This window comes from Poecile atricapillus, chromosome Z (assembly GCF_030490865.1).
Source record: "Poecile atricapillus isolate bPoeAtr1 chromosome Z, bPoeAtr1.hap1, whole genome shotgun sequence".
NCBI lineage: Eukaryota > Metazoa > Chordata > Aves > Passeriformes > Paridae > Poecile > Poecile atricapillus.
Window position 1 is genome coordinate 145,907,763 of NC_081289.1, and position 27,950 is coordinate 145,935,712.

At 42.4% G+C, this 27,950-nt stretch overlaps 1 protein-coding gene across 6 annotated transcripts; it reads left to right on the forward strand.

The window, feature by feature from the left end:
* Positions 1 to 74: 74 nt before the first annotated feature.
* Positions 75 to 27,950, forward strand: PIAS2 (protein inhibitor of activated STAT 2). 6 transcript variants are annotated; one of them, XR_009280727.1, is made up of 16 exons: positions 75 to 180; positions 8,985 to 9,459; positions 11,733 to 11,817; positions 12,425 to 12,475; positions 12,570 to 12,660; positions 15,990 to 16,124; positions 18,028 to 18,133; positions 18,701 to 18,774; positions 19,615 to 19,775; positions 20,373 to 20,506; positions 20,903 to 21,074; positions 23,282 to 23,421; positions 23,916 to 23,974; positions 24,747 to 24,908; positions 25,244 to 25,281; positions 25,951 to 26,020. XR_009280727.1 is itself a non-coding variant. In XM_058864824.1 (14 exons), the coding sequence occupies exons 1-14, from the start codon at positions 157 to 159 to the stop codon at positions 26,134 to 26,136; spliced, it is 1,875 nt and encodes a 624-aa protein (XP_058720807.1). In that variant the 5' UTR covers positions 75 to 156; the 3' UTR covers positions 26,137 to 27,950. The 6 variants fall into 6 exon arrangements, 3 of the variants coding, with proteins under 3 accessions (XP_058720807.1, XP_058720808.1, XP_058720809.1); XR_009280726.1 differs by lacking the exon at positions 24,747 to 24,908 and having other exon boundaries at positions 25,951 to 26,048; XR_009280725.1 differs by lacking the exon at positions 23,916 to 23,974.

The window sequence follows — 27,950 nt, forward strand, 5'->3', positions numbered from 1 at the left end:
CGGCGTGTCCGCACTACCCTGGCCCTGCTTCCCCTCAGGTCCCCCCGCCCCTCCCTGCCGCCCTTCCCGCCGGACCGCCCTCCCCGTCACGTGCCGGGAGCGCGCTCCGGGTGCACGATGATGGTGGCGGCGGCGCCCGGCGGCGGCGGGTAGAAAATGGCGGATTTCGAGGAGCTGCGGGTGAGGAGGAAGGAGGGAAGAGAGGTGGCGGCGGGGGCAAGATGTCGGTGCTGGGGGGGCCTGCGCCATCCCCGGGGTGAGAGGGAGGGAGGGAGGGAAGGAGCGGGGCCCGCTCCGACTTCCCGGGGGTCGGCGGGGTCTGCCTGGGGAGACCCTCCCTGTTAGTGCCCCGATCCCCGACCCCGCCGCGCGGGCTGTGCTGCTGCTGCCGCCGGGGAGGTTCTTCCCGCTCCTTCCGACATTTTAAAAGCCATCTCGGCGCTGCCGAGCGGCCCCAGGGCTCGAAAGGCTCCTGCTGGGCCCCGCGCTCCGTGCAGCTGAAGAGAGGGCGGTGAATAACCACCGGGCTGTTAAAAATGCTGATAGTTGTGGAATCTGTGGAAATCCATGGAGCGCTTTCCAGCCGGGAAAGCTGTGCCTGCCCAGCGTGAAACCCAGCGCTGCTTTTCAGACTGGTTTTATCTTAGGTTCATTATCTTTCATATTGTGGTGGAAGACTCTGTAGCAGACTTGTCGAAGTGGGTGTGTGCGTGCGTGTCCTTTCATTTTGTTAAGGAGTGTACACAAAGAGCTGACTGCATAGTTGGTGCTTTTCCTCCCATTTCCTGAACAATCCGCAGCTATCTTTGTGTGGAAGGAGGAGGCAGTCCTTCAGCAGCATCCACACCTGCAGAAGTGGAATTCTTCCTGGGAATTTCGCGTGCAGGCCGCTTCCCCCCACCCCACCTGGACTTTGTTATAGGAGGGAATAAAAGCCGGTTAAATAGGAACCACTCTTTGAGTTGGGCTTTAGTGGGCAGGAAGAGTGGTGCTAGTGTGACCTGCAGTGGGAAATGTGCTGCAATCGCCAGAGAATTTCCCATGCTGAGGCTTCTTCCAGCACTAACGCTGGTAGTGCAGCTGAGCAGCTCACTTATAAAAATATAGTGGAAAGAACTGAGTTTCTTTGTCTGAGGACAACAGGGCTCTGTCTCAGTTTTAGGTTTAGGAATTGTTGGCTTATTTTTTTGTAAGTGAGCCTTGTGTTGTTGGGGTATTTTTTCCCCCCTTAAATGTGTTTCTATTTACACGTTTTCTTGCTCGGGGTCCTCACCCATTCTCAGCCCTCTTTCCAAGGCGTCTCAAAGGGTTTGGCTAAAGCCCCAGTGTAAACTTTGTGCCAGTGATGACTCTTTCTTTTATTTCTTCCTCACCAGTCTTGAGGTGGAGTTATCTGTCTCTCCCAAAGCACCGTAATCGCTTATCTAGATATCCATAAGTATTGATTGTCTCCCTCAGGGCATTAGGTTCCTGAATACCTTTAAAATTGACAAGAAACTGAGGTGCATAGATAAATGTAATGCAGGAAGTATGGAGGGAAAAGGGAACTGTGTTTCAGGCCAGCTGCAAGGCTCCCCTTTCATCACTCAAGAGGTGCCACTAGTTTAAAAAAAAAAGTCTGAAACATATCTTTTGATATTCCCATTCATCTTATTTGTAAATGAGTGCCTGTAAGATGAATCTGTTAGCCTGGAGTTTCTCTAAATGTTCAGTATCTGTCTGATAATAATTCATGGTCTGTTGTGGGAAAGCTCTAGGTAATTTTTGGAATGTAATTTTCTGCCTCATGTCTGCAAGGCCATGGCTGAATTTCTCCTTTTTTCTTACTGCATTTGAGGATGCATTTGAATATGCCTGCTTGAATACCAGGCACTTGGTTTAGAGGCTTAATTTTTTTTTCATACAGCCAAATCTTGCTTTTGACCAAAGATGAGAGAGATTCCCCCACCTGCAGTAGATTTTTTGAATTGACCTTTAGGTGTGATCTGAAATGGCTGCTTTATAGATTAACCTACTGAATGTTTTTATGGCAGTGCTGTTTGCTGCTCTCTTGTTGATAGCAGTTTCCTGTACTATGTCATCTCTACCTATTTTATAAAAGGCCACTTGGGCCATTTTGAGAGTGGAATTTATTTTAGTAGTTTGTTAAGGGCTGACTAAAGGCAGGAGGCCAGAGTTCTCTCTTAAACCCTGTTTCTTGAGGGAAGCAAGCAGAAGCAGCATTTTTTTTTTTTTTTTTTTTCTTTTAAGGGCAAAGCAGCACTCTAGTATTTGTTAGGACTATCCCTGGCATCCTCTGGATCTTCACAGTAAAAATCCTGTGAAGCTGAGACCCCAGGTTTATAACTGAGAGGCTGTTGTGAAAGAAACCAGACTCTAAGAAACCTGCCTTCTGGAACATCAGGTCTTCTGGAAGTCTTTTGTTAAAGGATATAGATATAGCTGTAACCATATTTGCTAGTTTTCAAGATACTGGTGACAATGTCTGGTCCAAGTCTTACCCTTCCAGACCATGTAATTAAGCTTTTATTAGCTAATAATGTTTATTGATTTCTGTAGAATACTGGTTTCTAGAGTATTAGGGAGTGACTGAGATGTGGAGAGCACAACTCTATTTTGTCTAGTTGTGAGTTGTAGTTAGTTTTGACGTACCATTTCCAGAGCTGCTGTTCACAGATGTGTTTTTAAACCTGGCTCATACCTTTATCCATAATCCTCTCCAGAGCAGCCCAGTAAATGTTGAAGGAATTACTCAGGCACAGGCGGATGTGGAACAGAATCATCAGTCTGGTGTGGAGGCCAGAGATGACGAGTAAACACATTTTTGAACAGAATTGGCCCAGAAGTGGGGGACTACAGCTCCTTCTGAGAGCCATCTGTGAGAAAATGATTCCAGCTCCCAACAGATTCTGAACTCACCAAGATTTGGCTTGAAGCTTTGCTTGAATCTCAACAAAATACTGTAGATAAGAGGATCAGTTACATATTGTTTTTTGGTGTTCTTTGGTCCCCTGTGTTTCTGCTGGCGTCCTGACTCTAAAGTGGAAACAAATAATGTGGAGTGCATGCAGTCTCAGAAACAGATCTCCAGTTTTGGTGACAGCATCAGTCTCATAGTTCATGCTTAACCACGTTTTGAAGTAATTTGTTAGTGTCAACTTTATGGGGCTAAAAAGAAGGCTCTTTATAGGCAAATGGCTCTGCCTTTGCTAAAATTAATCTGTGGCATTTGTGTTCAGTTTCATGGCCATTGTGGAAAAGAGCTCACTTGGTTGAGAAGAGATGGAAGTGTGTTAATATATCCTTTCTGGCAGGAGAGAATGCACAAAATTTACTGGAAAATCATGTTTATAAATGCTGGAAGTGGGTCCCACTTTTATTTTTTTGCTCTTGCACACCCAGTTCTGAAGTCACATGATTCAAACAGGAAGAAAAATGTTGTTTGGATACCTTATTAAAATACAGGAGTTGAAGTCTCATTCTTGTATATTGGATCTCTTGTTCATTCCAGACTGGTATCTTTTCACTTCTCTTGCTTTATTTTTCCAGTCTGGAAAGACAGTGTAGGTGATGGCCTCACATTTACCAGGTGAAGCAGTGCTTACTGCTAAATTGCTAGCAAGAAAATGCTGAGAGCTGTTTTCATGTGTCCTCCTCAAACTCATTGCCAAACACTGTTTTGTTTTATCTGTGTTAATATAATTTTATTGTATATGCTGACCAGTTTATGTTTTTGAGGTAGAAATCAAATTCCACATGATGGTCTGGGTTATACTTAAGATGGTGGACAGAACAGGTATTGAGAAGTTGCTGTTGGTGCTGTATTGATCCTTAAGCTGCAGTTAAATTGAATACATGAAATAGCATAAATGCTGATAAAATACTTCTAATGACATATGATAATGCACTTTTACCTTGTATCTGCACAAAATTCCTTTGTTCTCCATAGGTTCACAGTCACTATTCTACATCATGGGGGTTTATCAAAACAGCTTAAAAGTTTTTTGTATGTAAAATCATTAACAATTAACTGATTGTGCTGAGATGCAGTGATTGAGAGAGGAAGGAGATAATGTGGTTTAGGGTACTCTAAAAAAGAGGCTAAAATGAAAGGGCCAAGCTTTGTTTTGAATGTCTTAAATATTTGTGTTTTTTTTTTAACTTAGGATTTTTGCTATTATTAAGTGAATGTAACTTTGGAGCTAATTCCTAATTTAGCAGCCAGGCTAGAGTGTGTGTAGAGGAAAATCTCCATAATACTGAGTATCTGGTGATTATGATTTGCACTGACTGTGGTTTTCTTTAGAGCTGCTTTTGCTGTCCTGTACTACTGACACAGATTTCAATAATGGCATCTTCATTTTTCCCTGTGGTTTACATTTCTTTATGTACGGTTCTATCACTTTGAGAAAACATTTTCCCTCAGCAGAGAGGTCTTCAACCATCCCAGGACACAGGTTGTTATTCCTTACCATCATTACCCATTTATAGCCTGCTGTAATTCAGCACGGACGCAAATCTACTGCAAAATATGTCACAAATGTACTGCTTTGTCGAACGTCCATGAAAGGGATTAAAGTGAGGAGTGAGGATTTGTGGAACCTGTCCTTGGTGTGTCCCTTCTGTACAGAGCATTCAGACACTTTGGAGATTGCGTGGAAGCCAATGGGGCTGAAGCAGAGCTCGTAGGGGCAAGCTGACCAGTACATCTGAGTAGGCTGGATTGCATCTGCAGTGCAAGCGTCCAGCTGGCTGCCCGAGCAGTACTTGTTCTGAAAGCCACAGCTGTTGCTGCTTATTGTAGGCATACATCAAGAATTAAACAGACATTTTCTGTTACCTTGCATTGAGATAGAAATGTACAGAGATATATATATAAAGAGAGGTATGTAGAGTGACTGTTAATATTGCAGGGGAGTGTGGAGAATCACACAGCTCTTACATGGGGATATGTTTGATCCCTTACTTTGCTTTGAAACACTCCTGCCCCTTAATTTCAGTGGCATGTCAGCATTTCCTGGGCTCCTTAACATCAGCCTCCCTGGGAAATTAATGCCATTCCAGATACACCTACGGCTTAATGCTTTAGAACAGTGTTCCTGCTGATGAATCATGGTTGCTAGAGTTTAACTGTAAGAAACAAAAAAAAAAAACCTATAAAACTTCTTATAACCTTCAAGTATGAATTTCAGGGAGAAAATTTTTTATGGAATATAGAAGTGCTTGAATTATCCAGTCTGTTTTCCTTCCTTAGAGTTCTGTCAAACTACTTTGTGATCATGGAGTAATGTTAAAACTAAAATGGCTTTGTTTTTGTGTTAAAAAAGCTTTTTTTATTGGGCTGTGCAGCTGTAAAGAATTTCTCTTAAGAGAAAACGGCATCTACATGACACAACTTGAATGTCTAATCTTGATTGAGTGATGTGAAAAGCATATTAATAACGAGGCTGCAGTCTTCTGTGATATGCTTGAAAACCAAAAGAGAAAAAAAACTGATAAGGCTTTATTGGAAACAGTGTCTGCCTTGCACCATGATTATAGATGTTCTTAGGCATACATCTCCATAAAGTTTGTTGATGATAATGAATGTCCACTCTATATTTGTAAACCGAGGAGGAGGATGGGTACAGAATCATAGATTTGGTTTGGATGGAACCTTGAAGCTTCACCCCCATGGGCAGGGACACCTTCCACTAGCCCAGGCTGCTCCAGGCTCCATCCTTGGACACTGCAGGGATCCAGGGCCAGCCCCAGCTGCTCTGGGCACCCTGTGCCAGGGCCTGCCCACCCTCCCAGCCAGCAATTCCTTCCCAATATCCCAGCTGGGCCTGCCCTCTGGCACTGGGAAGCCATTGCCTGGCTGCTGTCCCTGCAGGCCTTGTCCCCAGTCCCTGGGCAGCTCTCCTGGAGCCCCTTTAGGCCCTGCCAGGTGTGTGTTTTCATATACATGGTTGTTGTTGCCTTGAAAGGAAAGTAGAATCAGGTTTAGAGGGAAAATGTTGTAAAAGCTATTGTTTAGATACTCCTGTAAACCTCACTTTTTGCAAGTTTTCTTTCTAAAGCCTATGTAGTATTTTAACGCAGATGGACAAAACTATGTATATTTTTCGTACTTGCAAGCATTTTTAATGTGGGTGTTAATTTAAAATTTTGATGACTATGGTGTTGAAGCCAGGCTATGTCTCTTAGTAAAATGAAATCCATTTTGTAACAGAGTGCTGGTTTGTGAAATTTTTTTGTGTGAAATGTTAGGTATGTCGAGGCGTGACTGACTGCACATTTCACCTTGATTAACTTGCAGGAATGCACAGAAGGCAGCAGGCAGAGTAATAGACAGTATTTTGCAATACATGCTGTTTCCCTAATCTCAGTGTAAAGGATTATTTTACTCATTTGCATTGTGATTATGGAATCAAGCATCATGCTTACTGCCTGCATCTGAAATAAAGGAACTGGCATTGCTATCAAGCTTATGCAGCTATCTACAGAAGAATGCAACGTGAAATTTTCTGTAAATTCATGAATACTAGTATTATCTTTTAACACAGTTTCTCTTTTATGTCATAACTACAAGGCTGTTACAGTACTTCAAGCCATTTTTTATGCATGTTGGAACACTTTATTTTTGTCACTCTGTTTGACTGAGAGCAAGGAAAAGTAGAAGGGGAATGCCAGGTGGAAACTTAATGTTCTCCATGTTGTATTGTTTTGCTGTTGAGGGAAGTTGCTGGGATGAAGTTAAGGTGACATCTGCTGTTGGCCTCTTTAGAAGTTCGGGTGAGCCTCTCAGTGACTCTGTATGACACTTTGCTGGCTGCTGTGTCTATGTTGCATTTATAGACAGTGTGTTGGGGGAATACTTGTGTGAAGGCTGCTGTGTTAGCACTGATCAGAACAGCTTCTTGATAGAAGTCACTGCATCCAAATGGGCTGTCTGGAAACGTTAAAAATCAGAGGCTGAAATGCGATAAACTTTTCTTATCAATGATGTGGAAAGGGCGTGCCAGGTGATGTTTCTGCCATAGTGTTTTAGACGGTCACTTTGATGTACATAAATAATGTGCCCTTGAGAAGACAGGTCCTGGCTACTTACTCCTGCTGTGTTTTAGTGGCACAAGAAATAGCCATTGACTTGGGTCAGTGTGTGCCCAGGTGGACAAGGTGTGACACAGCCCCAGGGCAGGGCCCGTCCCCTGTGCCAGCCTGGGACAGCTCTGGGCCCCTCAGCACAGGAGAGACACCGAGGGGCTGGAGCGTGTCCAGGGCAGGGAACGGAGCTGGGGAAGGGGCTGGAGCCCCAGGAGCGGCTGAGGGAGCTGGGGGGGCTTGGGCTCTGCTCCCAGGTAACAAGGGATGGAGACAAGATGAAATGACCTCAAGTTGTTCCAGGGGAGGTCTTGATTTGACACTCTGAAAAATTTCTTGACCAAGGGTGTTGTCCAGCCCAGCACAAGTTGCCCAGGGCAGTGGTGGAGTCCCCATTCTTGGAGGGGATTTAAAAGCCATGTGGAAGTGGCACCTGGGGATATGGACTAGAGCAATGGTTGAACTTCATTGTCTTGGAGGTCTTTTCTAACCTAGATCCTGTGATTTTAAGTTCATTTTCCATCTGACACAATTCACTGGTCTACTGCCAAAATAATTTTCACAATATTAAAGAGAGAATAGGGAACAAGCTGGGGCACAGGGAAGGTTTTGACTTTTTTGGTGACTGACTCAATGTTTGAGCAAAAGTGTTAAAACCAGCTGAGATCAGATCTGTGGCAGAACACAAGTGTTAACTCTCTGTAGTAACTGCATAGTAGGACTGGGAAGGTGAAGTCAAAATGTTGTATTTTGAGTTGTGTCCCTTCTGAAATCAATGCCCAAAGCTTTAATAAAAGTCCAAATGCACTTCTGAACTGATCCCAGACGTCTGCTTTTCTTACCTTCTGTTAGTACCTTCATCTGCAATCCTTGTGTCTGGAGTTGTCATGGTGCAGCAGCACAGGTTGAAGGCAGGTGTTCTTTCACCTTTAAAAACATTACCTCCTTGCTACAGTGAAAAAGTCTCCCAGACACAGGAAGGAAGTTGGTTAGAAGTATTCTGGACAACTTTATATCTCTGAAATGGAGGTATAAATTGCTTGCAAAAGTGTGAGGTGATGCATCTTTGCAAAGTTAATTGTTAGTAGTAGCAGGGCACAAGATTGTTTCCTTCTGAATAGTGGGCTTTTTTATTTTTGTATTTATGTTTTCACAAACAGAAGGATTCTAAGTTTTTTAGCTTTGCAGACCTCAGTCTTCCAAAACTAACCCTATAACCAAATAAATAGTATTATTTGTTTTGAAGATATCTTTGTGATGCTTGATACCAGAATGTGATCTGAAATGGAAAGGGAATTGTTTGTGACATTTGAAGAATCAGTTATGTTATTTGTATATCATACTGTATACCACATTTGTATACATAAGATAATGTAGCATTTTAAGAACTGTCTGCCTTGCTGTGCATATCTTTAAGCAAAGAAACCTGATGTGCCTCTCTCTGTTCATGGATGCCTTTAACAGTGTCCAAAATAAAGGGAGTTTCACAACAAACTATTCAGAAATTAAGAAATAAAATAAGGAAATGCTTAAAGTGTGTTGGAAGACAGGTGATAATACTGATTCACTTGATTTTTTTGGTTTGGTGTTTTGTTCCACAAAGTGAGACAGAGTCTTTTTGGTACAGCTTGTGCTTCTGCTATGAATTTAAGATTTTGTTGTTACTATTGTTTGAGTGTGGAAACAAATCTTTCATTAACATGGGCAAACTCAACCTGTATCCTGGACGCTTTGTTTCTTCATTTTAAACTAACTGTACTCTTGTGTTCTGTGAAGGTGAACATAACAAAGTAACAAGCTGTCAGATTAGATGATGAAAGATGCCGCACCATGCTCTTTGAAAAGGCCTCTTTGGGGTGCTATTGGCTCACCTGTGCTTTACTCTCTGTCCTTTCTAGAATATGGTATCAAGTTTTCGTGTTTCTGAACTGCAAGTGCTGCTGGGATTTGCTGGACGTAATAAAAGTGGGCGCAAACATGACCTCCTGATGAGGGCACTGCACTTACTGAAGAGCGGCTGCAGCCCAGCGGTTCAGATAAAAATCCGAGAACTCTATAGGCGTCGGTACCCAAGGACGATTGAGGGACTGTCGGATTTATCGGCTATAAAACCTGCGGCGTTCAACTTGGACAGCAGTTCCTCTCCAGTCGAGCCTGACTTGGCTGTCGCGGGCATTCACCCGCTCCCTTCGACTTCAGTCACGCCTCAGTCTCCATCCTCGCCTGTCAGTTCCGTGCTCCTCCAAGACACTAAGCCCCACTTTGAGATGCAGCAGCCGTCCCCTCCGATTCCGCCTGTTCATCCTGATGTTCAGCTGAAAAGCTTGCCTTTTTATGATGTGCTCGACGTGCTCATTAAACCCACGAGTCTAGGTAAGTGTTTAATACCTCTGCAGCTTCCTTAATGCACTAAACGAGCTTTGCTTCTAACAAAACTGAGCCCAGACGTCAGTGGCTTTTTGCAGCTGGGACAAGTGGAAACTCCTTTCCTTTTACATCTTTACCTTCACCTTTTCTTTACCATTTTCCCCAAAAGTGCAAAAGCACACTTCAGAAAATAGAATTTTTTGTTACACAAAGTAATATGATTAAAGACTTCTGTCTTTTGAATACTAAAAAGAAGAGCAGGATGATTCAGTTGGAAGGTACCTACAATGATCATCCAGCTGCCTGACCAAAAGTTAGAGAATAGTAGTTAAGGGCTTTGTCCAAATTCCTCTCAAACACTGACAGCTTACAGCACTCACTGCTTTTCCTAGAGCCCTGTTCTGGTGTTTGACCACCCTCTTGGTAACAAAATGTTTCTAGTCTGAACCTCCACTTTTTGGCTGAAAGATTCAGACCTGAGGTTTCTGCCTAGTGCAAATGAGGAAGAGTTTTGTCAGGAGTAATAGAAAAAGGATTTCAGGGTCAGTAATTTACAAGTTGCAACAGGGTAAAGAGAACTAGTTCATTGGTTTGCTACTTTACCCTTATCTCACTCCCAGCAGTTCTGCAGGCTCTGAGATGTGGCACTGAAATAGATACTTTGTGCTTCAGTGTTCTTTGTTGTGCTCAGAGTACTGAAGTTTCTCAGCCTGAAAATTGTTGCAATACTGTATATTATAATATGGAGTGGGCATTGTCTTCCAAATAACCTGAAATCAGGTTTATCTTCCTCAAGTGCCTCAGTCTTGAACATTTTTAATTATTTGGAACTATAGCTTCTGTCTTGAAATTCAGTTTGGCTTACTTTACATGGCAAAAAATGTTCCCTAACTATTTAGTAATATGTTTATAAAATAGTTTGCACCCTCATAAACAATTTAATTTCTTAACTGATCAGAAAGACTTTTGGGCTGTGACTCATACCTCAGTGAGTGATGTGCTGATCATCTGCCATCCTCCAGTACCTAAAGCAGAAAACTTTACCAACAAACAGTAATTACAGTGCCTGCTGTCACTTCTCTTTGTGCATAGTGACACTCACACATTTTGTGCATTTGAAAGTTAGGTATTTAAATAACAGCTAAGTCACAGAGCTAGGAGTATAGTCCACCTCACTGCTTCATGCTGGAGAAGGGATGAGTGTGGTATTCCTTTGCACTGATACGAGAGCACCAGTGTGAGGGTGTGGTTTAGTTTTAACCCACACCAAATTAAATAACAAAATACTTAGGTGTCTTTTTCACATGTGCTCAAGTATTACTCTTAAAGTATCAAATGTGCTCTGTGGTGTGTGCATTCATGCACACTGTAGCTATTTGGAATTCCTTGAGGAACTTGGTGTGTGTTTGCTCCATCTGGGTTCCATTTCATGTTTGCCTCCTTTTTGTGTAATTTTTTTTGGGGTACAGAAACAATTTCCTCTGAATATCACAGTGCACAAGGTAGTCCAGCTCTTCCATATTTGCCTGGTTCAGTTGTGCTATTTTTGCATTTGTTCTTCCTGCTGCTTATTTTAAATTGGACAAGTCTAAACTACCTTTATTTCAGGTCAAAATTTTAAACTTCTCTTCAGTTTTTAAGGAAATAGGAAAGTGACATGTGTCTGCTGTGGACTTTAAATACTAAAATATTGCCAATTCCCATCACTGACAGAAAAGTTGGATTCTGATGTGAACATTTTATTTATTAATTTTTTTGTCAGATGCCACTAAAGGCTAACTCCAGACATGAAGCCTAGCTGGCTTCTCTGGCTTGAGAGGTTGTGCTTCCTCCCTTCCTCCCCAAAGATTTAGTTACTTGTAGCTGTGAATTTTCCAGCTGTCCATTAATAACTTCTGGTGCACATGTTCTTCCTGTAGTACCTTACAGTATTTATTTGCATCTCTGTTGTATTCCTTTTGTCAGGTATCCAGTGAAATATTTTGTTGTGTATTTGTTTGAGAGAGAAACAAATCCTTTGGGAGAAAGGATCATAACACAGTGTGCCAAGCTGCTTTAGTACTGAAGTGTAACGTGATATTAAATCATCTGAATGTAGTTTAATGAAAGATTTGTTCCATTATTTTTCTGTTAACAGTTACATGCAGTTCAACCACCATTCAAGTATATTCAGTGACTTATGCCTCGTTCCAGGAAAAGCTCAGCTGCAGATCCTGTTTTAATCAACGGCTTTAATCACCATGGTTCAACTTCTTTTGTGTCTTTTTTTCTTCTTCTAGTACAGAGCAGTATTCAGAGGTTCCAGGAGAAGTTTTTTATCTTTGCTTTAACACCTCAGCAGGTCAGAGAAATCTGTATTTCCAGGTAAGAAGTAAGAGTGTGGTACAGTGTAGGTAAACTTCTACAAAATTTCAGGAGAAAGTGTGAGGTTTTGGTTCACCATATGCATCACTCTGCAGTTGCAGAGTGATAGTCCTTACTAAAGTTACTCTTGAGTTTATATCTGTTCTGTTTCCTTCAGGAGCAACTGTGCACAGAATTTGTGTGCATTTTGTGAAAATTATACCCTGTTAAAGAATTAACAATTACTCGATTCCAGATAATTGTCACTGTTTAGAGAGGTTGGTAGCTTCCCTACATTTCCCCTGGCTGCAGGAATGGAAGCCTGCTTTTCTGTTTTTTCCCAGGGCTGATGTAAACTATGAGAATTCATAGGTGCTTTTTCATCCCTGGCAGCATCCTTCTTGATTGTTGCTGTGAACTTTTGAGAGAGGATGCTGATCCTGAAGTTGTGTGTAACTTGGCAGTAGTTAAACAGAAATGTCAATTTTAAGGTGTTCATAGCTCAATAAAACAAAAATAAGAGCAGAGTTTAGTGATGCTGGGGAAGGTTTATCAGTTGTTTCTCTGTATGGCTGCAATATGAGTCCTGCTAAGTGTGTACTTCTCTTTTTCTTTCTCTTTGTCACAGGGACTTCTTGCCTGGAGGCAGGAGAGATTATACAGTCCAAGTTCAGCTAAGGTATGTTTTGTGTAGTGTTCTCTGAAAACATAATTGCCTGATGGATGTTTGTGGGGACACTTAAAAATGATGCTTTCTCTTTCTATGGATACAGGCTATGCCTAGCAGAGACAAGCTGCCCTCAAGAGGATAATTATCCTAATAGTTTGTGCATTAAAGTAAATGGGAAGCTATTTCCATTGCCAGTAAGTATGTATGTATGTATTTGTGGCTGCTTGGTGACTTGCGGAGCATGTTCAGCTGTTTTTTTCTCTGTAATGTTAGCTTGCAAAAACAGTCAAGCTGTTTGTTATCACTCAGATTTCTCTAATGTTAGGCATGGAGTTTGTACATTTGCTGTGTGAGACAGCCATTACTGCTGTTAATCATATTACAACCATTGCACGGGCATAATGTGATTAAGCCCCCTATAGCAAACCTCGTATTTTGCTGTTAACATAACTAAATAATTCAAAAACAATCCAATGTCTGCATGGAGAATGCTCCTCACAGGTGGCCAGACTGAGGTTGAGAGTGGTAGTCCTCACTGTGTGGGCTGCCTGTATTTGTGATAGGCTCGAGTTCCTTCTTGTCCTGAGGAAATGGCATCAGCCTCTGGTGTGCCACTTGTGCACTGCCCTCTCTGCTTCTGTCTGGTTAGGGCACGATTTGTTGTGGGGCTGAAGAGCAGACAGGTTTTAGGGTTCCTAGCATGTGCTGATACTGTAACAGAACACTGCCTGTGGTCACTCTTCAGGGGTGTCTGATGTTGCAAAAATTAGTACAAAGTCACAGGGTCATCTGGAGGCTTTCCACAGAAAGGGAAAAGCTCTCTCATTCTCAAAATATCTCTGGAATGGATTTCTCTCTTTTTTCTTTCAGTAGAACAGAGAGAAGCTCTTGCATAACCCATTCAGAAATACTTCTTGAGGCCATAAAGGGTAGAAAAAGTCATAGAACAGAGGGTTTTTTCAGTAGTGGATTTCGAAAGATGCTGTGTGGAGAGAGAAGGTGTGAAACCTCTTTTTCAGAATGTTTTTAACCACCTTGGTGTGTCAGATGTATTGTCCTATACCCTCCCTCCTCCCATATGCAGCTGTGACTGCCTTTTTTTTTTTTTTTTGCCCCTACTCAGCTTAAATGAGACTTCTTAGATTCTTTTCCTCCTACTTGAGTCTTCAGTTTATAAAAGGGTTTCTTTCTCGTGTTTTCTGGTCAGTGTTTTCTGCAAATGCTGGTTACATTCTGTGTAATAACTTTGAGTGTTTTCTCTTCTGCAGATTGTCTTTCAGCAGCCAGCAAAAAAGAATTTGGTCTGATGTCATCTTACGGACATCAGTGTCAGCTCATTCTCAGTCTTGTTAAATAGATTGCACCCTGCTGTGCTCTCCATTTTGTGCCTAACGTGTCACAGTTGTAGCAGAAACTACAACTAATCTTGGATTATTACTTACCTTTAGACCTAAATCCTCTAGGTTCTTCTTGCACATGATAAGGTGATTTTTTTTTTAATCTGTTCAGCTGAACTTTAGGTGAGAAAGTGACTAAATCACTATGGTCTTGGCAACTTGCCTTCCCCTCCTCATTTACTATGAGCTGAATGACAAATAGAGTCTCAGTCTGAGTGCTTCTGCAGACTTTTTTTGTTGGTTTGGTCTCTCTCTGTATCATCTGGCACTTCCTTTCTGTTGCAGGAGGCATAAGGTAACTTCTTTGCCTCAAAGACCATGATTATCCATTGCAGTAATGTTAGGTGATTAACCAGTGATGCCAGCTTCTGTTGCCTCCTTGCACAGTTCATAAGTGAACTTCTGTCTTTGCCTGGTAGGATAGTTTGTGCCTCTGCAAAGGTCTGTAAATTATTCTGGGTCATCTCCTTGCCTGCAATCATAACCAGAAACTTCAGAGAAATGCTGTCTGTCTGCCAGTACTGCGCTGGGTTGTGCTCATGTTTGCACCATGTTTCCTTGTATTCTGCATCTGTGCCACTGGAAAAAGCCAGATAAATGAGCAATTATACTTTCTCTTGATGAATTTCCTTGCTGTAGCAGATGATACATGCCTTGAGTAGTGTGGTTCTTTGAAGAACTTTGCAAGACTTCAAGGCCCAAATAATATTGCCAGTTTCTTGCCACTGCAGTTGGCAGCCTGCCTAAACACTGCTTGACCATGGTGGTTGGGAGGCAAGCAGAATGCTCCTAGAGGGACAGGAAGGGAAGGTTCCAAATTGTTGTAGGAGTATGAGAGCGAATCTGTTCTCAAGGAAAAGCTCTGTGGAAGAAAACACTAAAAGAATCACTGAAATGAAGCATGTGCACTGCAGAATGTCTGAAAAAAAAATAAAAATTGGGAAATTCAGGGGAACTTCCATTCACTCTCTTCTGAAATTATTCATTTAAGTGTGAAGTTGTCACCAGTTCCCATATGTCCGCTGCCTCTGTGTTCTGGGATAAAGCCCTTGTGGCATACTGGGCTAGTGAGTGGAAGAGGCTTTATATATATATATATAGATATAGATATATATATTTAATTATTTTATTTCCAGACTCAGCATCTTACGAAGTAACTCCTTTCCCAGGCACTAGGTTGTGCACATGTGTGTATTTCTTTGGTTAAAGAAATAAGTTTTTTTTTCTCAGCATATCCTTTCTGGGTGAGTTTTTGTTTGAAGCAAAGCTCTCTGGAAATGCCTCAATGAGGTCTGTTCAAGAGGCTGAGCTGCATCTTGCTGGCATCCTTCAGGTGCAAGATGAGTTTGAGATGAGTGACTGCAGGCAGGCTGTGAGCTCAGAGCAGGATTCTCAGGGTAGCTGTGGCAGACTGGCTTGTTTTCATCGTGACAGATGCAGGGCAAGAGGAATAAGCTGCAGGCTTATGGCATGACGAGAGCATTGGAACTGGATGATCTTTAAGGTCACTTCCAACCCAAACCATTCTAATTCTGTGATCTAAATACGCAGCTGGTACTCCATGTGCAGTCCTTCTTCAGGGACCTTGGCAGAGGACAGGTGACACCTGTTGCTAATGGGGCCAGGTGTAGTTGATACAAGGCAGATTAGTCACTGAGGAGATGTGGAGCTCTTGGAACAAGGTGTAATTGTTTCTTAATCAGTGAAGTGTTTTCACTGTGTGAAACACTCAGTTAAGTCTTCATTACTTGCTCTGTTTGTCACTAAGGCTTTGACCTTGTGATGTTTCACTCTGTTCCAGTAGGGCATGGGGGGAAGAGGACAAAGCATCCACATGACCTTTTACTCTTCCAGTGAACTTACCTGGACCCAAACTATGTTCTCTTTCAGCTTTCCAGCACTTCTGTAAACCCTTTTAAAACAACAAATGCCTTATAGCTGTGTCTGACTTAGGGTGATCTACTGTGAAAGACTGATGTTTCTCAGAATAAATGCTGAATTTGCTCTCCGGCCTCTGAGTTTGCCTGCTTCTCATAGATCTGTTTTAAACTAGCAAGTATATGTCAGCAGTTTCAGAGTACAGTGGGGAGATTGGGTAACACATCTATTGTCCTTTTTTTCCACAGGGATATGCTCCACCACCAAAAAATGGAATTGAACAGAAGCGACCTGGGCGTCCCCTGAATATTACATCTCTGGTTAGGCTGTCATCAGCAGTGCCAAACCAGATTTCCATCTCCTGGGCTTCTGAAATTGGAAAGGTAACTTACATGTTCTGTAGGATGTGGGAAGTGGTCTAAATAATCTGTTGGAGCATTCCTGCTCCCCTGCTGCCCAATGTGGTTGGCAAGTGTTTCATGTTAGATGGCTGAACTTATTATCAGTGCCAGGAAACAAAGTTTGCTCTAGAACTGTGGTAGTTTGCAGTACCACATGTGAGATTCACATACAAATGGAAAAGTCTGCTTTTGGAGTTTGCCTGAAATGCATGTCAAAAATAACAAAGTCTTTTTGTGATGTGAATAGTAAATCCCCCTCTAGATTTATTAAGGAAAGAAGAGTGCAAGGAATTTTTAACTTCATCCTAGGTTTAAATAACTGATATAGAGCTTTTTCAGCTGTTGTCAAGTTAAGAACTATTTATTCCTTATCTGTGACTGGTTGTGTAAATTCTGGATGCAGTTATCGAAGTAGTTTTCTCTACCAGCTTTTATTCAAAATCAAATTATCTGGACTGAAGAAATCATATATTTCAAAGAGACTCCAGTATAAGCTTTTACATTAAAATTTTAAAAAGAAGTGGGATTGAAAATTAATGTTCAGAAAATAAATGAAGGGCAGTGCTGACATCAAAGGATGATTTTTCTAGAACAGGGATGGAGACTAAGATCTGAGCCATTGCTTCCCAGTCAAAGCACAGAATCTTAAAATGGTTCCAGTCCTGTGTGTGGTCTTGGCCTCTCATGCTGATGCCTGTTAGCTTTCCTCCCTGTATTGCCAAAATATACTCTGATGGAAGCAGATGACTCTGAATGTTTGGACATCCTCCCCTTGCCCTGAGAGGTGAAGTGAGTTCTGTGGCTTAGTGCTGGTGCCAGAATCCACTGCTTTTCATCCTCAAAGTGAGACCCTGGGGAACAGCACAGGGTGTCACTTAAGGGCTTGTTGGTGTGGACTGGGCTGATGCTGGAGGGCTGCTGAGCCCAAGGGGACATAAACCCCTCAGTGCTGGGCAGACTTGAGCCTGTAGAATCCTTTCTGTGAGGCAACAGGTTGGCCATTCTTCAGAGAAAAAAAACCAAAATCTGGGTTTCTTATTGGTTTCATGTGCAGTTAGAACACTGCTCTAGGTAAAAGCTGTTTTTCCTATAGGTGGTAGAGGGGGAGCAGGGCTGTAGGAGTTGTTTGAAGTTTCTGTGCAGTACCCAGGCAGTGCAGGAGCCATAGGATGGTGGCTGGCAGGCAGTGGAAATAAGAGGTCACAGGTTGTTCTTGTAACATGGATGAAACCATTATTATCCTGCAGCACTGGGGCTTGCAGACTTTTCATTAGTGACCTAGAAGAGGGAGTGAACACTGAACAAAAGAAGCTGACAAGTGGTGTGAGTTAAGGAGGAGTAGAAAATGCTGGGGAACGGGGCCAGGCTCAGCAGAAAGGACATGGTGTAACAAGGCTGGGCTTAGAAGGACAGAACGAGCTAAAGAAAAGGTACAAAGAAACTGGGGCAGCTCTGTACCATCTGAAGCTGTTGTTCGTACCATAAAGACCATTTGTCTTTTGTCAGGTGATTCTTTTAACTCCCCACCGACACTGGAAAAAAGGGGAAGATTAAGGAGACAAAATGTGAGAAATTCTTAAAAGACTACATGTATGAAATGTCACATATGATCCTTCTAGGAGAAGAGCTCAGTCTGTCTCTTGGTTGTGGAATTACCTTTTAATTCAGTCATAAGTGGAGAAGGATAATTAGACCTGATTGGCCAGACAATTCTGACAGTGTTGGACTTCCACAGAATTGAAGTTGTCTGTCTGCTCTTAATAATGATTAAGCAAAAAGTCACATTTTTGTTTTTACTGTATGCTACAACTAGTATAGTCATCTTTTGTCATAGTGGGAGTACTGTATGAAATCAATATTTAATCATTAATCCTTCTTTTTGTAGAATTACTCCATGTCTGTGTATCTGGTTCGCCAGCTCACCTCAGCTATGCTTTTGCAGAGGTTAAAAATGAAAGGTATCAGAAACCCTGATCATTCCAGAGCACTAAGTAAGTAATTAACTTGCCTCTCTGTACTTTTGGGGGATGGTTAGTGGCTCTTTAAATCTAGAACTGGTAATACAGAAGAAATTTGCTGTATTTTGAGAATGAAGTCCATGCCCAGGGTTTCACAGGTTCTCTTGGTTGGTGGTGAGGCATTCACACTCTTTTTCGGTGAGGGTTTTTAGGGACCGTACTCAGACATCCCATCTGAAATGTAGTTATGGGAATGCCACAAGCGCCTCTTAGTGTGCTGGGCTGTGAGATGCTGCTGGATGTCCTGAGCTCTCTTCACTTGTACCTCACTCACTCATAATGGTTTATTTGGTCTCTTGACATGCTGGATTGAGTTTGCTCTGTGTGGGTGTTACTGCATCAGCAGTCAAACATCACAGCATCTGATAATGTGATGCAGTTTGCCAGTTGCTTGTAAGTAGTGAAACTGTTGTTGTTTATGAACTAGTTTCCTAGATTAATTTGTTTAGACAGCTGAAAGAAAAGTGCATGAATTACTGAATTAAAGTTAGCATTTGAAATAATGACCTCTATGTATAACTTCTTTATTTATTTTAATAGTTAAAGAAAAACTAACTGCAGATCCTGATAGCGAGATTGCCACAACCAGTCTGCGAGTCTCTCTGATGTGTCCTGTAAGTATGGCTGGAAATTTCCAGATAACAGATTCATATTTTCATCTGTAGCGCAGAATCGGGCTGCTTTTCAAAGGCCTTGCTTTAGAAACCTCTCTGGTTTTACATTTTATTAACAGGCCAAGATAAAATAGTGGGGAGAGGGGTACATCTACAAGCACCTGACAGTAACCCAGCTGTGATTTAGGACTGTGAATGCCTCAGCTGTGATGCACTGAGTCAAGCTTCTGCTTGTGTGCATTGAGGCCTTCAGAAGGATTAATCTCTTATACTGAGGTGCTGAGCCTAATCAGGCAGGCTGACAGAATAATTGAAGGATAGAGTGATAATTAAAACCTCTTATCTCCTCATCTTGGTGGCTTTGCCTGTATTGTAGATACAGTAGCAAATGAAAAAAAAAAGGTGATCACTTTATAACAAGCTAATGCTGCTGTGGGGGTTCTCTTCCTAGGTAGAAATTGGTCATTCTAAATGTAACAGGTACCTGGAGCTCAGGAAAACACCTGAAATATTGGGTTAAAAGAAAATTATGGAAGTGGGTACTTCAGTAGATGGTTTAATAAAAATGAAATCCTGTAAATAACGTTGTTACAGGTCCATTAGAAGTGTTTCTGACTGTTCTCAGTGTGGTGAAGCCTTGGAGCAGGGCTTAATTTTTCATTTAGGAGCACTGTGTGGGTGCTGTGATGAGGTGGATTTACTTGCAGCAGCCTTAGCCCCAGGCACTTCTGTAATGAGCAGGAAGAGTTGTTTCACCAAATGCCTCTGGATTCATTGTTAACCATTCAGGCCTGTTTCTAGGTGTTCTGTTCTGACACTCTTTAAATGCATCTTTTGCAGCTGGGAAAAATGAGACTGACAATCCCATGCCGGGCTGTGACTTGCACACACCTGCAATGTTTCGATGCTGCTCTTTATCTTCAAATGAATGAGAAGAAGCCTACCTGGATCTGCCCTGTCTGTGACAAAAAGGCAGCTTATGAGAGCCTAATACTGGATGGGTGAGAGACTGGCTTTGCAGATTACACAATTACTTAAGACTTTTTATTATGTATTCAGTAGCTACTTCTGTGACTTGAGGTTTAGCCATTTCATACTGTTTTTTGTCAAAATACTTCAGACTGGAGGAACCATTAGACTCCATTAGTTTCTTTTCCCATAATGAATTATGTAAGTTATCTCCTAACTGCACCGTCAAACTCTTGAGTCTCAGTGTATTTCCCTCTGGAGAAATATAAGTGCAACATCTAAGGATAGATCTTCCTTTTACACATCTCTGTCCCTGAAAGGTGTTAACTTCAAAATGTAGTCTCTAACTCATAACAATTGTCTAACTTGGTTCCAAGGATAATGGTTTCTGCTTCAGTATGGAAATCTGTGCATTGCAGTAGTGTTGGAGTTGAACTATGGCTGGGTTGGGATAATCTTACTTTCTGACATCTGCAAAGGCTGTAATTACATTCTTTCAGGTAAAGAGGAACTAGGGGGAGAGGAGACACAGTGGGTAGAAGTGGTCATAATTACCTTTTTCTCTGTGTCTCCTTTTCACTTAGAATAAAAATGTCACTTAGAATCAAAACTGAAACTTTATTTTTCAGCCTCTTTATGGAAATCCTTAATGAATGTTCTGATGTGGATGAGATCAAATTCCAGGAAGATGGCTCCTGGTGCCCCATGAGGCCAAAGAAGGAAGCTGTGAAAGTGTCAAGTCCACAGTGCACCAAAATAGAAAGTATGTACATCTGGCTACTGGTTGCAAACCAGCGAAGTTTGTTTTGTGGAGCTCTTACTACTTCTAACCTTCTTGTAATTTGAACTAGGAAAGAAAGGGTTGTGTCTCTAAGAGTGCATTTTTGGTCTTTGTCTTTGCTCTTTATAATAGTTAAAAAAATGAAAGGTTGCTTTTGTTTTACATCCTTAAAATGATAAGTGAAAACGAAAGTTTGTTCTTTAATACTCTCAATGTGACAAGGAAGAGTCATAAAGCAGGTACTGGGGCATAACATTCTTTGTAATGGCCAGGAGGGTGATCTATTGTACAGGATCTGAGTTCCTGGTTCTCTTGCAAATAGAAACTGCTGATGTCACCAGCTTTTGGAGAACAATGATGTTTTATTTTCTTCTTCAGGTTCCAGTGTTGTTAGCAAACCATGTTCCGTGACAGTGGCAAGTGAGGTAAACAAGAAGAAGGTTGATGTTATCGACTTGACAGTAGAAAGCTCTTCTGATGAAGAAGAAGATCCTCCAGCCAAAAGGAAGTGCATATTTATGTCTGAAATACACGGAAGCCCAACCAAAGGGTTTGTCAATTTTAAAGTTAGTTGTTATTCTGTAGTGTCTCAGCTAAACTGATGTGTAGAGAAATGAACTTGGAATCCAGCTCTACGCTTGCAGAGGAGAATGTGTAGGCCTCTCCTGTAGAAGGTTGTATTGACACAGTAACTTTGTAGAGGTAAAACACTATTAAATAGATTTACACCTCACAAAAGACTTGCACTGACTGTTGCTGTGTTTGCAGGGACATTTTTCCAAAGAAAAGGAAGCTGACTAAGCTAGTGGGCAGTGTTCTCCTGAGAAAGTAGATTGTGCCAAGTGGAGGAGCTTTATGCATTCTTGCTGAGTTAGTGTCGTCTTAAAGGCTTTTCTCTTGATGTCTGCTGTATCCTCTATCTAATCTGCTCTGGTGCCCAGGGAACAAGGCTGTGTTGTGTGTTTCATCCATCCTGTCAGTCTTGGAAGGGATCCACTTTGCTGTTTTGAATCAAAATGAGCTTTTCCTCCATCTTTCTGTTAAATTCTGGAGTGTCTTAGATGCTGTTGTTGGCTGTGGTCATCAGTCAGTCCTGCACCTTGATTAGCACAACCAGCGACTCGCAAGTCCTCTGGCAACTCCCTCATCTTTGTAGTCAGGCCTGACTTCAGCACCAGGCTTGACCAGCTTCTCTGCTGCTGTGCCACCTTCTGTCTGTCCTGATGTGTGTACCCCAGCTTGGGTGCTGCTTGCAGCTCCCATGATGTTCCTGCTCTTTGCCCTTGGGGCACCCCAGATCTGCAGGGAGTGAGGCCACTGGTCAGGCTCACAGCACTCACTGCTCCAAGTTCAGCTTTTAGTAATGGCTCATCAGTTAGTGTTGCTGCCTGCATGAGGTGTGTGTTTGTGTCTCTCTGTGTAGTGGCTTATGACTTGTACTAAAACAATAATAATAATAATAATAATAAACCAAATCCCCTTCTGTTTTGAAGGTTCCCCTTCTGTTTCAGAAGTAATGAGCAGGTGTGGTGAGTCTCTAGTCCACAGGAATGTCTGTGTGATCCTTGGTGAGCAAGTAGTTGGTCATCTTCAACCATTTTCAGCAGTGATACTGCAATGCTGTTGCTTTTTTGTGAGGATTATGGAAGAGTCCTCCTGCAAGAGACTCTTCCTCACTTTTACAAGAAAGTGTAGCTACAAATACATCTCTTAATGAAGTTTCAGAAGGCACCAGGACTTCCTTCTATGCTCCTATGTTTGAGATGGCTACCTGCAACTGTAATTGTAGGAGGACTGACTTCTTTTCTCTCTATGACCCATGTGTTTTCCTTGTTTTTTGGGTATGGATATGGCATATTTTCATTCTTCAAATCCAGATCAAAGCCAGGCTTTTGGGGTATTGCTTATCTCTTTTAAACAGCATTGTCTGAGTGCTAGTTTTGGAAAAGCTGGGGTGTCTTCTAGAGGCAGCAACAATGTAGGCTGAAGTATGAGAGCTGCCTGAGAAGGGAGGTTCTGGAATCCAAGCTCCTGACATCAGAAGTAGGTTAACAGGTAGGAGTGTAGGAAGGAAGATAAGTGGATAACACTGGGGCTGAGGGAGTGATGTTCTGGGGGCAGAATTCTGTGTTTCCACCTGACTTGGAGTTCATGAACTGTTTTATGCATGTGGCTGGTGCCAGGACTGTGGTGGTGTTTGTAACAATGCTACCAAGATGTTGGGCAGCATGAGGGGAAGCAGAAGGGTTGTAGCATGCTCCTTGAGGGCTGAACTGGAGGCTGTGAGAAAAGACAGGCTTATATTTAATTCCTACCTGTGTAATCTGTGTCATCCTGTGGGGCAGGATAATGGTCAGTTGTGCCCTTGCTGTAACAAGTGGGCACCGAGCAGCAGTTCTGTGGAGAAATTAAACAGAGTGCTCGCCTTCTGGCTCTGGTCACCTGCACATCCCTCTGTGGGTGCTCACAGACACCCGTTTCTGTCTTTGACTGTTGCCAATGACTCCAGCACTGTACTTTGTTTTAATGCCAACTTGCTCTTATGTCACAGCTGCTGTTGAGAGCCAAGATACGGTCATGTTATTATGAAGACTGTTATGAAAAAGGAAATTAGAGTGGAATACTGTGTAGTGAGTAGCCATGCTACAGTTGTGTTGTCGCACGGTGACTTGTGAATGAGAGTGCACAGCAGTGCATGGTTTCCTTTGTGCAACTAACAGCCAGGTTGTTTGTAATCTCCCATGCTGTTTGAAACAGGGTTCTCATGTATCAGCCATCCACTGCCAGAGTGCCCAGCGTGACGACCGTCGATGCTGCTGCTATTCCTCCTTCATTAACAGACTACCCAGTACCATTCCATCATCCACCAATATCCAGTATTTCATCAGACTTGCCAGGTAGGTGCTGGTTGTTTTTCGTGTATGTGTTCTGACAGCAGTATTAATTTATGGGGTGGGTAGAAATTGGAAGAATTGATTAACTCTTTTTGTTTTTTTTTTTTAATGGAACAAGTCTATATGCAGTATGGCACTGATGTGATGTCTAGACAAGCCTAGTGCAGGCTGTCTGCCCATTTTCAGATTGCTTTTCGCAACAGTGATGTGACAAACACTGCTTTTGGGGTAGAAACTGGCACGTGAGCACGGCAGCCAGAAGCTGCTCTTGCCATGCTCAGCCAGACTGTGTAAACATCTGGTAGTTACGTGTTGTAGAAGTGAGGGAGAGTAGTTGCTTGTTTTAGTTACTAGAGGTGTGAGGGTGCTGACTGATCCCAGCCCTCAGTGTAGTTACTCTGCTAGCTGATTGTAGTGGTGCTCTGTCTAGACTGTATGAAAAAGGTTAAGGTGAGCTACAATCTGTGAGCTGACCTCTATTGACTTTCTTTACCTAGACATACCCTAAATGCCTATGATGTATTCTTCAACACTGCTGCTAAATATCAGACAAAAGGTGGGGATACTGATTGTTTTCTATCCTGGCTCCTTGAAAAGAACACTGTGTATAGGGACTCTGGGGGTTCTCTTGGCCGGCTGTAACAAACCCAGAGCCCAGGAAGTGGTGACTTGTGGTGACAGGTGTCACTTTGGCCTCCTGTACTTCCCCTTTCCCTGCTCCATTGCCTGTCTCCATTCCTTCCCTGCAACATCTCTGGGTTTTTTCCTCTTCTTTCAGCACCAGTTTGGCAATGAGATGGATATCATTCCCCTTGTTTCTCTGTCCATTTTGGCTCCCTTACTGCTCCCTCCCTCCACTTCTCCCTTGTTAAGAAATCAGTTGTCTTCCCAAATTGCGTAGGAGAATTAAGCTGAGAGAACAGAAGTCTAGAACTGTTCTCCAGCTCTTACAAACTGAAGTTCTAGAACTTGCACCGACAAAAGAAGCTGTCAGTTCTGTAAATGCAGCTGACCTTTAAAATCTCCTTCAAAATTTTTCTCTAATGGAGAAGAGGAGGAGAGATGTCATGGGCGAGAAGAGATTTGGAGGTGAGGGGAGAGGGGAGGGAGTATATCATTTCTTTCTGTTGGCATAGCAAACACAAGGCCAATATTTAGAAAAAAAAAAAAAGTGGTAATTTCTCATTGGTTTCATAATTCTAAACATCTTGCCCTAAATGCTTACACACTAATGGTGTTTTAAGATGGACACTAGTTGTCACTGCTCTTGGAGGATATACATTGAACTACTTGTAGTTTCCTCTTCTTCATTCCTTTTATTTGTCTAGACACAAAACGGGGATGATATTAGAAATGTTTCCTTATTGGCTGCCCGTGGGTGGAGGAAGAGACCTGCTGCTTGTTTTTGGACTTGTGCATGTTGTGACTTTACTTCATTCCAGCATCTTTAATGTGATGACACTCTTCATGTCCCAGTTTGGCCAAGTCAGGTACAATATGCAGTGAAACTTGCATTAATGAACCAACAGCTCCAAATGGCAACCTCCATCTAAGCAACCACATTGAACCACCCTGCAATATTCAGTGAATAATACATCATTATGTCATCCTCATTCTTAAAAAGAGCCACTTGTACTAGATAACTCGTTTTGCTGCTGCCTGAAGTAGTCGTTGAGAGTGGTGTCACAGTGGTATATTTCATTTAGAAACTCTGTATGAATTGCAAAATCTGTTCTACAACCACAAAAAAAAAAAAAATCCTTAAATTTGTTGTGTGTGAATGAAAGAGAGATGTGCCTATTTATCATCCTTTTCTTCTTCCTAGGTCTGGATTTTCTTTCGCTAATCCCAGTTGATTCACAGGTATGTTTCTGATCTGTTGTGGGTTTAATTTTCAAGTCTGATTTTTGTGATGTTGTGCTCCAATAACTATCAGGGTGCCATCATCCAAACTGCATTTGCAGTTCACTTGCTTAGACCTAAACACAGACTGGGAAAAGCTAGCAGGTGCTGGTAATGAAGATGCATTAAAGAGGATTCAGTTTAGCCTCTCTGTGATGAATCCAGGCCTGGAAACTCATTCTTTATAATAGTTTGCCTTTTTAAAGTAAATACATGCTCAGCACTAACTTGAATATACTCAGAATGTATTTGAGTCCCTGGCACATGCTACACAGGGCAGCTATGGCTGCTCCATCCCTGGATTTGTCCAGTTTGGATGGGGCTTGCAGTAACTTGGGATAGTGGAAGGTGTCCCTGCCCATGGCAAGGAGTGGGATGAGATGAGCTTTAAGGTCCCTTCTAACCCAAACCATTCTGGAGAGCAAAAAGGGGAAGGTGAGGGAGGAGGTTTGTGGCTGCCATGCCCAGTTGGTCACTGATTTGCAGAACTCCGGTTCTCGATGTGCCCGCCTCGCCGAGGTCCCGCTAGGAACGTGTCTGGTGCTTGTTGTGTGGGGAAGATGTATCTTCAGAGCATGCATTTCCCTCCTGCAGTTAGTCTCTTCACTCTTCATTGTTTGTTTCAAGCAGTACTGTCCTCCTATGTTTTTGGATAGTCTCACCTCAACCTTAACAAGCAGCACGCCTGGCAGCATCATCACCTCCACCAGCCACCACGAGAGCAGCACGCACGTTAGCTCCTCGGGCCGGGCCGAGGCCGGCGTCATCACCAGCAGCGGCGGCGGCAGCGCGCCCGACATCATCTCCCTGGACTGAGCCTCGGGGCAGCACGGGACCCCGCAGGCATTGCACACAGCTGCTGCTGCTGCTCCTCCTCCTCCTCCTCCTCCTCCTCCTTCCCCCCCTCCCCGGAATTACAGCACCTCGCAGCTCACGCTGATATTTATTGAAAGGATTTGCCTCCTGGGAGAGTGGGGTGAATTTTGTTGATGCTAGGAAGAGAAGCGATAGGATGATTTTTTGGTTGGGCTTTTTTTTTTTTTTTTTTCTCTTTCCCCTGCTTGTTGAATAGCTGGTATAGAAGAGGCCCTTTTGACAATACATGTTTATGTTTTAGGTTTGTTCTGGGGATACTGACTTTATGTTTTGTGGATTCCATAAGTGGTTTCTGATTCTGTTGTAAAAAACAGCAATAATGTAAAAACAAATGAGTTTTTTTTTAAATAAAGAAAAGCACTTACTCACTCTAGGACAGCAATTAGGACAAAGGTGCAGAAGTGTAAGAATTAGTGAATTTTTAATATTTTCACTGGGGCCTGTAATAAACTTCATTAAGAGAATGAAGTTTTGAAATAGCCATGATATGTTCTATGTCTTGTTCCCCGCCTCCCCCTTACCTGGGGACATACAGGAAGCCTCTATAAATGGAGTTGATGGGGTTCTTTTTTCCTGGTTTCATGTTTTTTGCAAATGCAACAAGAGCCTAAGCTGTGACCTCTTCTTTTTTATGTTCTTTGAGCTAGGAAGGGGACAGACTATCTATGCAAACCCTTCATCACACAGTCTCTGTGCTGCCATGTTACAATTGGGACACCTTGCCACCACCAAAAACTCCCAGTATACAGTTGAGCATACAGCTGCTTTCTGTGGCAGCTATAAGAAGTTGAAATAGGAATGACTTTCTCCAGTGCAGGAGTATTTTCTAGGATTTCCTTATTACAGTTTCTTTCTCTTCAGCAGCTGCTGTATTCCACGTGGACTGTGAGGGAGGCTTGGCTTTTTAGGAGATAGAAGCCATAGCTTCGCAGTGTCCCCACATAATTTTGAATTGTGTGTTTAGGGCTTAATGATGCTTTGCCCCGCATTTCCTGGCCTCCCGATTGTTGCTTTTCTACTTCAAAGGGAACAACTTCTCCCTGTTTTACTCCTCTGATGACCGTGCTGCTTTGTTTGTGTGTATGCAGTGTCTGCCCACACACCTGGGGATAACCTCAGCAGTACTGTATGTGGAAGAGGTTACAGACTAGGAAAACCAAGTCATTTCCATGGAGCTGGAATAATGGTATTGTCTATGTATGCTGAAATAACAGCTTTTCCAAGTGTTGTGTTTCTGTTAAGTAACTGTATTTGAGATTATTCCTTCCCTAATGACCAGATCTTACTTTTTTTGCTAATTTCATGTTCCTTTTTTCTTACCTCTTTAGTTGGATGTCTGGTGCTTTTTGCCTTCCAGTACTGTTACAGTATTTGAACCAAGTACATGGATGAGAAATATTGAAACAGGATGTTTTGTAACTTTTGTCTGCCCTGTACCCCTATCTTTAATGCTGCATTACTGTTCTCTATTGCCTTTTTTGTATGATTTTTCCACAGCAGTCTCGAGTTCACATGTTGGTCTTAATAGTGCACCCAATCTTTCTTTTCTTTTTTCTTATCTGTTTAATATTTTGTACCTGTTAAGTATCAGTTGTTAGCATGATTTATTTCCAATAAAACCATGCTTTTCATGAAGTTTTTCCTGATGGCCTGCAGCAGATCAGTGCTTTCTGCATCACCATTGCACGTCGACTTATAAGTAGAGTGTGGAAAGAGGTTCCAAGAGTAATTCTGAATAAAGGATTTAAAACTGG